This window comes from Leptosomus discolor, chromosome 3 (genome assembly GCF_034619465.1).
Source record: "Leptosomus discolor isolate bLepDis1 chromosome 3, bLepDis1.hap2, whole genome shotgun sequence".
NCBI classification, from domain to species: domain Eukaryota; kingdom Metazoa; phylum Chordata; class Aves; order Leptosomiformes; family Leptosomidae; genus Leptosomus; species Leptosomus discolor.
Genome location: NC_141393.1, coordinates 3,870,524 through 3,881,146, shown reverse-complemented (window position 1 = coordinate 3,881,146; position 10,623 = coordinate 3,870,524). Strand labels below are relative to the sequence as shown.

Here is a 10,623-nt window from a genome sequence, read left to right as displayed (position 1 = left end):
CTACCCAGGGAAGTGGTGGAGCCACCATCTCTGGAGGTTGTTCAAAAAATGTGTAGATGTGGCACTTGGGGACACGGTTTAGTGGGCATGGTGGTGTTGGGTCCGCAGTTGGACTTGATGATCTTAGAGGTCTTTTCCAACCTAATGATTCTACGCTTCTATGGTTTGTACCCATCCTTTACCAAAACACAGGCTATGCAGAGCAGCGTGATTTGCTGTGCATGTCACGAGGTGACGTTAAGAGTCCAAGGTGAGGAGGATGAGCCGTACCAAAACCATGAGCCAGGCACAGGCGATGCAGAGGAAGGTCAGTGATGAGAGCGGGTCCCTTGGCATGGCTGTTGTCAGACACTCAGGCACCACGCAGGGAGCTGGAAGGACATTTTCAGCCCTGGGGATGAATCAGCTTTTAGGAGAATTTACCTGGGATTTATCCAAATTCTCCATCACATGGATTCAAGTGTTCAGCTAACAACTCCCTCTGGCTAATGCAGATGTCAAGAGGGTGCTCTAGGACCCACCAGCCCTTTCAGAAAGACACAAAGTTTAAGGACCCTTCTGACCCTGGGGATGACTGGAGAACGATTTGGGGCACCTTGCCTCCTTTCTGGGCCAAGGCAAGAGTCCCACTTCGTGGAGGTCACTCCTGGCAGCTGGAAACATCAGAAGGACACAACTGCATGATAGAAAAAGGATAAAAGATAAACGACGGCACAGGGATTCCTGTCAACAGGAAACTAACGCCTGACACTCGCCAAGTCACAAGAGCCAGCGGAGCTATTTGTTATGAAGAGCTGAGTGCGGAGGAAGAGGCTCGGAAACAAACCTCCCAGCCTGAGGCTTCAAGAGCTTAATTGACCCCAATTCCTGGAAAGAAGGTGAAAAGGGGACAGAGAAAAGCCCTGCAGCGGGGTTTGGCCTGCAGCACCAGCCTAGCAGGCTCCGGTGCACCGCGGTAGGCACATGCAGCATGGAAACGAGATGCGATTTTGTAGCTGTAGGGCAATGAAACCTTGACTTGGCTTATCAAGGGAGGAGGTAGCTCACTCTGGCTCCGTGTATCCAAGCGTATCTATCTCTCGCAAGCTAGGATTTATTCCAGCGGCAGGGATGTGTTTTGTAACCTTTGGGCATGAAGGACCAAGCTGGGTGTGGTTGTGACAGACTCAAGTCTTGGTCCCTGGCTTCATCCCATGTGTCCTTGGCCATCAGGAGGAGAGATCTGGCCACATGGCCCTCCTGAGGTCGACGGCTCTCGTTCCAGGTAACGATACCCACCTTGGCATCAGTGCTGCTTGCCCAGAGCACCCAGCTGCATTCCCATATCAGGTTGCCTGAACTTTCCCCGGAGTGAGTAGGACAAATGTCCCATCCTGAAGACGCGAGGACTTGAGTCTACAGACCTATTCCCGGCCCTCAAACTCTGTGAAGATACGCAGCGTTGCCTTGTGTGTTCAACCCCCACATACCCCTCCAGCTCCGACACCTGCTGTCATCTCCGTTTTCCCCCATAGCCGGTGGGAAAACCCAAAGACACCACTCCAGCTACGAACCGGCCCAGGAAAGGGTGCCGAGGCCCAAAGATGAGACAAACTCCTGGGAATTCTTCTGACCTCATTCCTCAAAAGCAAACATTACATCCAGCTGAGATGATGAGCCTGGAGGAAGGCTACGCATGAGCGAAGCAGTGGGGCTGCATTCCTGTTCCTAAGGGACACAAGCAAATATCATTTTCTGCTGGGCAGTGGGGTGTGGAGGTGCTGAATAATCTTTGCAAGATCACAAGAGGGAATTACTACAATGTAGAAAGACTAAACCTCTACATCCCAAGCGCTTCTTCAAGACCTTATTCCCAAATATTACCCATCCTTTCATTACAAGGATGCTGAATAACTCCAGGTGATTGCACATTTGCACCATACATGCCTGTGACAGCTCCATTACTCTGCATATTCATTCTGAAAAATAAAAAAGCCAAGTCACGTGGACATTTCCAAAATCAGGGAAGAACGAACGTGGCCGGGAATAAACAAGGAAGCAGAGTTACCCGGCACATTTCCTTTGCCAGAAGCACAACCTTCTCTCTGCCAGGAAACGGTCATTTGTGAGAAGTGAACCTTGGCTACGTCCAAAAGACACGTAGAGGCAGAAGAAGAGACACGTGGAGAAAACCACCCAGGTGGTTTGAACCTCTTTCACCTCACGGTGCCGGAGATGCGGGAGGAGGCACTAAGTGGTTTGTGCCAAATAAGTTTATTTCTAGTAGTGCATTTTTTCAAAGGGACGCAAGAAAGAGCTCAGGGTAAAACTCAGGGAGAAGTGGGGAGTTTGCAAACCCCGTGTGAACCCCAGTGGCAGCGGGCTCTAAGGGGGCACACGGGCAGGGAGGTGTTAGAGACACAAGAAGTGCTGGGGGAAAAACAACCCTCTGCATTTCTCCTTTTTTGGGTTTTCTTTTGAAACGTCACCCTCGTTAAGGAAAAAGCTGCGGACGGGGAATATCGGGACCCAGGTGAACCGGAGGGGCGGCGGGGGCCGAGCAGGGGCTGCCCACCCTGGGGTCAGAGCACGTCGTGCTCAGCCGCGCCGGAGCATTTCAGGAAACGGAGCTTTTGTTTACACGGGGATTTGGGGAATCTCTCTGCCTCTGTACAGCGCTCAGCCGTGCTGCTTTTTCTGCTCCAGTCCCCCAGCCGAGGCACCCAAACGCACGGGGCAGATTTCCGTGGCCGGTCACCCAAGAAAGAGCCAGTCTGACCGGCTTGCCCGCAGCCCTGGCGCAGCCAGGCAGGAAAGCCAGCTGGTTTCAACAACTGCATGTAACAGTTTAAAAACCAAAAACCCCCAAAAGGTCACGAACAAAAATAAAAAGGGGCAAAATGAGCCAAATAAACCCGTGACAGGGAAGGAGCCGCTCGGCTTCATCGCTGATTTCCTAAAGATGCCCGTTGAGTCATTTCATCGGAAAAGCATCCTGGTTTTCTACGAAGCAGAGGCAGAAGGAGCGGTGGGCTGGGAGCTGCGCTGCCGGCAGATCTGGTAGGTATCATCCCTGTCCCGATGGAAGCGGCCGTGCGTTTCGGCACCTTATTTGGCTATTGCTGCTTGTAGGGAGTGAGGACTTCTTGCAAACAGTGGGAAGAGCCCCGGGGATGCTTGGTTGCCTCTGACGCAAGAGCCTCGCCGGTGCATTTTTGACCTTGCTTTGCGTCTCGGCTGAGCATTGGAGATCACGCTGCCCGCCTCTCCGCACACCCACCGCCGAGCAGCGGCGCTGGGAGGAAAAGAGAGCCCCGGGGATGGCGGCGCCTGGCCCCGGCCGGGACGGAGAGGGCAGAGAGAGCAGCTTTCCCCGTCCTCAGGGAAAAAGAAGCTCCACAAACGGTGGTTTCAAGAGCACAGGGAACCAGCAGCCTCTGCCTCACGGCGTGCAATCAGCTGTACTAAAAGGTTACTAGCTCCAGCCAAGCCGTATTGAATTGCATCAGCTGGGAACCTCGTCCAAACCCTTCGGTTCAGAGTAACCCTTTCTATTTATTGCCCTATTGTTTCACACTGGAAGAACACCGAGATACAATCTGGGAAAGCTTTATTATTACAGACCGGCTTTCTCCTGCCCTCCTAAACCATCACCCTGTGAATTATCTTCCAGCTTCCAAGTTTGGAGGGATGAAACGGGGGTTACCTTGACAGGGATTCAGGCCCCAGGAGGACTGGTCATCTAGCTGTCCATCCTCCCACTTTTCAGGGTAGTGCTACCCACTTTCCCTCTGGCAGCATCAGCTACATTAGCCCAAATCCTCCATGAGTAAAACCTGGCTTACTCAACCCAGGGTGAGCTCAGGAAAGCTTTTATTAATGCAGATGGGAAAACAGAGGAGCAGCCCTTTATGAATACCTCCATTATAACGGCAACAGTGAAAACGTGGCAAGTCCTTATCATCCCCATTAAGAGGTTTTTGTTGCCTTCACGACAGCAAAGATCCCGCCGCCGTTGGCAGCAAGGACGGTGCCCGCAGAGAAAGCTCTGGGCTGGCAGAGCCATCCGGGGAGGGCACGGCTTTGCCGGGACGCAGCTTCCCATCGGCCGGCATGGTGTGGGACACATCCTGCCCACTGCCACCGACCACCGCGCCGGACCTCAAAACGCAGCTCCTTCCGTGTGACGGTTTTTCAGGAAGCCCAGTTGCCTCGGCGGGATGTATGTATCATTGGGTGGGGAGCTACAGGAAGCGCATAATATTTATTTTAATTTTTTTTTTTTTTCTCCATTTGTGCTGGTTCAGACCCTTATTTAAAGCCAGTTCCTATGTCCTGGGATGGTAAGGATGGAGGGAACCGGCACCTCGCCCAGCCTCAGCGCGGGCACGGCGCGGGCCATGGACCACGATGCTAAGGTAAGGGGTTTGCCCAACGAGAAATATTTTGCTTATGAATTCGGGGCTTTTGAATGGCCAGCGTTAAAAAAAAAAAAAAAAAAACCAAAAAAAAAAAAAACCAAAAACCCCCCTAAAGGCAGCAGAGGGGGCAAGGCCGCCGCAAAAAGGCGCTCAGAGCACCCACGGTTTGGGACACGGAGTTCCCGCCGGCCCTAGAGGACGCTCTCCGGGCCGGCTCAGGAGCTCCCCTCTCCGCACACCACCGGCACCGCCGACCACCGTGCCGGGATGGATGGGGGGGCGGGGGGACACCGGGGTGAGCGCGGGGGGAACCGCGGATCCACCGGCTGCGCCCCGCCGCCAGCCCCGCTCCGAGCTGCTCCCCGCCGGGCCGAGTCCCGCCGAGCCGAACCGAACCGAGCCCCTCCGGGCCGGGCCGAGTCCCGCCGAGCCGAACCGAACCGAGCCCCTCCGGGCCGGGCCGAGTCCCACCGAACCGAGCCGAGCCGAGCCGAGCCCCTCCGGGCCGGCCCGAGTCCCGCCGAGCCGCCCCCCGGCGAGTCCCGGATGTTGGAGCGGCCCCCGCTTGCTCCGTCCTTCGCTTCCATAAAAGGCCAAGGGGCCCGGCGGTGCTGGGCGCGTTTTTCCTTTAATTATTATCCCCCTCCTCCTCCTCCCTCCCTCTCCTCCCTCCTCCTCCTCCTCCCCCCTCTCCCCGCCCGCCCCTTCTCCTCCCGCGGCGGCCCCGCAGGCAGCGGCTGGGGGGCGGCGGGGCAGCGCTGCGCCCCCCCCTCTGATCCCGCCCCACCGCGCCCCCATCCCACACCCCCACCCCACACCCCCACACCCCCCGCCCCGGGGCGCGGAGGCGGGCAGAGCCGTGCCGAGCTGAGCTGAGCTGAGCTGAGCCGTGCCGAGCCGAGCCGAGCCGAGCCGAGCCGTGCCGGCGGGCGGGCGGTGAGGCGCGGCTGGCGGCGCAGGAGGCCGGGGCCATGGCGCTGGACGGGATCCGCATGCCGGACGGCTGCTACGCCGATGGGACGTGGGAGCTGAGCGTCCATGTCACCGACCTGGGCCGCGACGTCACCCTGCGGGTCACCGGCGAGATCCACATCGGCGGCGTCATGCTGCGCCTCGTCGAGAAGCTCGGTGAGTTCCTCGGCTCCCCCCCTACCCAGCACAGCACCCTGCCCCGGCATCCTCCCAGCATCCAGGACCCTGCCCCAGCACTGGGCGTGAGCACCCAGCACCCTGCCCCACCAACCAGCACCCAGCACCCTGCCCCAGTGCTGTGCTTCAGCACCCAGCATCTTGTCCCAGCATCCAGCACCCTGCCCCAGTACTGTGCTTTAACTCCCAGGACCCTGCCCCAGCATCCAGCACCCTGCCCCGGTACTGTGCTTTAACTCCCAGGACCCTGCCCCAGCATCCAGCACCCTGCCCCGGTACTGTGCTTTAACTCCCAGGACCCTGCCCCAGCATCAAGCACCCTGCCCCAGTACTGTGCTTTAACTGCCAGGACCCTGCCCCAGCACCCTGCTCCGGTACTGTGCCTGAGCACCCAGCACCCTGCCCCAGCATCCAGCACCCTGCTCCAGCACTGTGTTTGAGCACCCAGGACCCTGCCCCACTACCCAGCATCCTGTATCCTTCCCCAGTACAGTGCTTGAGCACCCAGCACCCTCCTCCAGTACTGTGCTTTAACTCCCAGGACCTTGCCCCAGCACCCAGCACCCTGCCCCAGTACTGTGCTTTAACTCCCAGGACCTTGCCCCAGCACCCAGCACCCTACTCCAGTACTGTGCTTGAGCACCCAGCACCCTGCTCCAGCACTCAGCACCCTGCCCCAGTACTATGCTTCAGCACCCAGCATCCTGCCCCAGCACCCTGCTCCAGTACTGTGCCTGAGCACCCAGCACCCTGCCCCACCACCCAGCATCCTGTATCCTGCCCCAGTACAGTGCTTGAGCACCCAGCACCCTCCTCCAGTACTGTGCTTTAACTCCCAGGACCCTGCCCCAGCACCCAGCACCCTACTCCAGTACTGTGCTTGAGCACCCAGCACCCTGCTCCAGCACTCAACACCCTGCCCCAGTACTGTGCTTCAGCACCCAGCACCCTGCTCCAGCACTCAGCACCCTGCTCGAGTACTGTGCTTTAACTCCCAGGACCCTGCCCCAGCATCCAGGACGCTGCTCCAGTACTGTGCTTGAGCACCCAGGACCCTGCCCCACCACCCAGTATCCTGCATCCTGCCCCAGTACCCTGCTCCAGTACCGTGCTTCAGCACCCAGCATCCTGGTCCAGCACCCTGCCCTGGCACTTAGCACCCTGCGTGCCCCAGCACCCCAGCCCATCACCCTGCCCAGCCCAGGTCCCAGCACCCTCCCCTAGCACCTTGCCTTAGCACCCCATCCCAGCCCCGAGCTGCCCCTCTCCCCCATGCACCCTTCCAGGCCCCACCCAGCAGCCCCCAGGCTCCCAGCCCCTGCCCAGCCAGCGCCCTGCGCTGCCGCCTCCCAACCGCCCTCAGCCCAAAACCAGCCAAACTTTTACACCCCGGGGACAATTTGTCTGTGCTGGGGCCTCAGCCCCCATCCACCGGCTGCTTTGCACCCAGGATTTTGCACAGGGCTGGCAAACATTTTCATTTAGGGCGTGGGGAGGGATTTTTGTGGGCGCTCTCCAGTTTGCAGAAAAATTTAATTCTGAAGTTGTCGCTGGCTCCGCGCTGCTTTGGACGAGGAGAAGCGCCTCCGAGGGCCCTTTGCGAGGACGGGGTGATTAACGGGGGGGTGGTGGTGGTGGTGGTGGGGGGGAGGGACTAGGCTTGGACTGGGGACACCACGGTGTCCGGTGGTTTTGGGTGCGCACCTGGACAAAGAGCCCGTTTGTCTGCGACGCGTGGGAACGCGCGGCCGAAGCCGCCGGGACGGCTTTGTGGCGGAGGAGCCAGCTTGGGCGCGTTCCCTGCCGAAAGCGGGGAGCTCTGCCCCGCCGAACCTTCCCCTTGTCTTTTTTTTTTTTTTTTTTTTTTTAATTTTTTATCAGCTCTTTATGGCTTGGGTGTGTTTACTCAACGGTATAGTCGGGGCTGATGACTGTAATTGCTCAAATAAAATATTAATTGCGAGGTCCCCGCGCGTGCCTGCGGCTGTGGGAGTAGCGGAGCTGTCAGCCGCGCCTGCAGGTCCCGGTTCCATGCAAAACCCTCGTGCGGCTTTAAAAAATACCATCTTCCACCGTGCTTAGGTTTTGATTTATTAATTATCTGAAGTTAAAGGAAGGAAGGGACGGATATAAATATGCTTGTTTCAAAAGGAAGCAAGCGCTCGCATCAAAGGGTCTTGGGCTGGAGATAGCCTTGACTCTCTGAAGACTTGATTTTTATTTTTTTTTCGATTATTGTTATTTTTCTGCTGGAGCTGCAGAAAGATTTGCTGAAGTTCAGCAGGCTAGGGGAGGGAAAAAAAGTAACAGCTTTCTAGAAACGATAAAAAAAAACCCGATCTCATTGATCACAAATGAATAAGCGATGCTCCTCTCTGGTCTCGAGCTGCGCTGGATGTCAGGGCCGGCGGATGCCGAAGCAGAGCCGGGGCCAAATCGTGCGCTGAAAGCCGGACGCGTGTACGGGGACAGAGCCCAGCGAGGACCTAAATTAGCGCCTGATGTAATGCATCAAACCCCCCCCCCCCAAATGCGTTTGCCCGGATCCTCTCCGCTTGTTAAATTAGGGATTGTATGAGAGGGAAGGAATGCAGCAGCCGCAGCGCCGGCCTGGGCAGGGGGAGCGGGGATGGTGCTCCCCCGGGGGGGGGTTCAGCCCCAATGTCCCCCTCCCCGGGATGGTCGAGACCCGCGGATATCTCCGGCTGTTGCCTTCCCTTTCCCCTTGGCTTTTGTCGCCGAGCCAAGCTCTACGTATTTAGTTCCTTTTAATCTTCCTGCATGTCAGCTCTTCCAGCCCTCTCATTATTTTTATGGCTCTTCTTTGAGCTCCTGCCAGTTTATCAGGGTCGGGTTTAGCAGAGCGGGGTGGGACAGGACTCGCTCCTCACCCTTGTGTGCCTCCTCAATGCCCTCCTTCATCCAGCCTCTGCCTCTGCTTGGTCTCCAGATACGTTAATTTTGCAATTTTTCCGCCGTGAAACCCTTTCTCTGCATTTTTAACCTGTCCCTCCCCGTCATTCCCTTGTCCCTGCCGGTGTTTGTTTCCCTTTTTTAACAACTCCTAGCATTAAAAAAATTATTATCTTTGGCAAAGCAGATTTTTGCTGAGAGTTTTAAGGAGATTTCTTAAAAATAAAGTTTCCATGCAGCTCTGGGATCCCCTATGGACTGCTCCGCTTGCACATCAATGGGGGGGGAGGAATGAAGGGAGGGCTGTGCCTTAGGCAGGGGTTTGCTGGCTCCATCCTTTGGGACAAACCTCCCGTAGGCTTTGTGCTGCCGGAGGGCAGGGAAAAACAGATTTTTGTGGCCTGCCCAGAGCTTCACTGAAGTTTAAGGCATCGCTGTGTATTTGCAGCAGACCGGCCCCGCTCTGGTTGTAGGATGCTGGAAGAAACTCTTCAGCAGGGGGAGGAAAATGTGTTCCAAGCAACGAGGAGAGCTTGGAAAAGGGAAAATCTAGATTTACATTAGTGTTTCCTGATGCTTGTGGGAGAAAATGATCGCAGTAAATAGCCCTTTGCCTTGGAGAGGGCTGGGGTGCATGGGGGGGGATGTGTGTTGGGGTGCCGTGCGTGGAATGGGAACGCAAGAAAGTCTCTCCTCCCTGATGGCAAGGCTGCAGGTATCGGTAAATCTTATCGATTCAGTCCTTGCCTGCGCAGAGCGGCTGCGGTCGGACTGTTTGGGAATAGGCAATTAAAATCCATCACTAATGCAGGCAGGGATTGGAAAAAACCCAAGCAGCAGACAGGGATTCTGGTTACTCAAGTGAATTGCAATGACCTGTTCGCTCCCCTGTTATTTATCACCCCGCTGGATTAAGCCACTTCGTTAATTGAGCCGTGCCGTGTGCTTGGCAGAGTCATCTCTGAAAAATAGGCAAAAAAAAAAAAAACCTGCTGAGGTTTTAAGAGCAGTAGTATTTAGTTGGTCCGTGCGGGTTGGGTCTGTACTGGAAACTCCTGGTACTCACGCAGGGGTTTTTAGGAATTTTGCCACTATTGACTTACAGACAAAAAAAATGAGGCTTAAAATCACTGGGAGCAGAGGAAGGAAGGAAGTGAACGCAAGTTATTGTTGTTGTCAAGGCTGTTTTAAGCACATGCAAGAAAAAAAAAAACCCTGCTTCTTTGAGATGTTCTTAGGTGAGCTTTGTGGGATATACGTTAAACACAGGATTGCGTTTGGGGGATGCTCCGTACGGTAGTGGGAATAAAATAGCTGACAGAAACAGGGAAGGAGGGACAAACGGTGGCTGGCAGAGGAATGGCTTGAGACAGGTGACCTAAATGTGCACTGAGCAGATTCAGAAAGTCCGTGGATAGAAGTTTTGCAGTGAAAATGCAGATTTCTCTCTAGGTTTCTTTTCACAGGCAGTATATGCGTGGTAGCCGGCTCCAGCTGCGGGAGTTGCTGGGAGCACTGGGGGAAGGACTGAGCACCTTTAGGGGTTTGTACCTGAAGAAAATAGATAAGTGAAGGAAAAAAAACCCCAAAACTGCTGGATTTGGAACTACGATAGCCCTTCTGGACTGAAAGGCATTAATGCTGGTTGCATTGCCCGGCCAAGGCGGGAGGACGGCTCGGGGGGCTGCCCCGCGGCGTGGTGGTGTCCCCGTTTTATGGAGCCAGGATGGGCAGGGAAGCTGCAGCGGGGATGAATGTCGAAGCAAGCCCCCTGCCCTCGATGGGGAGAGGCTGATAACGCAGGCAGTGATGACATCTCCTACGGCCTTGGGGTTTTTTTGTGAATCACAGCTTCGATAAGGGTTTAGGCAAGTGGTTTCAACTCCATTGTTCCCGTTGGCAGCTCCTCAGCTATCTCCTTTCCATCACTTGGGAGAGGGCGGATGTCACCAAGAGCTGGCATAGGAGTTGTCACGTGCAAAGTGGTTTGATTTAGGTGACATAGCACATCATAGCACATCCAGCTCTTTTTTTTTTTTTTTTTTTTTTGCTGGTTTTAGCCTGCAAATGTGTCTGGGATTCACCCGAGGGGCTCTGTTCACCATCAAATGGTTCCTCCCCCTGTTATCGTAGTGACTTTTCAGCTGTACTCCTTGCAAGA

General features: G+C 55.8%; 1 protein-coding gene across 3 annotated transcripts in view; it reads left to right on the top strand.

Annotated features, from left to right (window-relative positions):
* The first annotated feature begins 4,319 nt into the window (after positions 1-4,319).
* Positions 4,320-10,623, top strand: part of FERMT2 (FERM domain containing kindlin 2) — a 54,385-nt gene continuing 48,081 nt past the window's right edge. For 2 of the 3 annotated variants that reach the window (XM_086462268.1, XM_086462267.1), the window contains exon 1: positions 5,372-5,528. In XM_086462268.1, coding sequence (XP_086318394.1) covers positions 5,372-5,528 — 157 coding nt within the window. Of the gene's footprint in view, positions 4,398-5,359; positions 5,529-10,623 lie in introns of those variants that run through there. The other variant, XM_086462266.1, reaches the window with a different exon arrangement.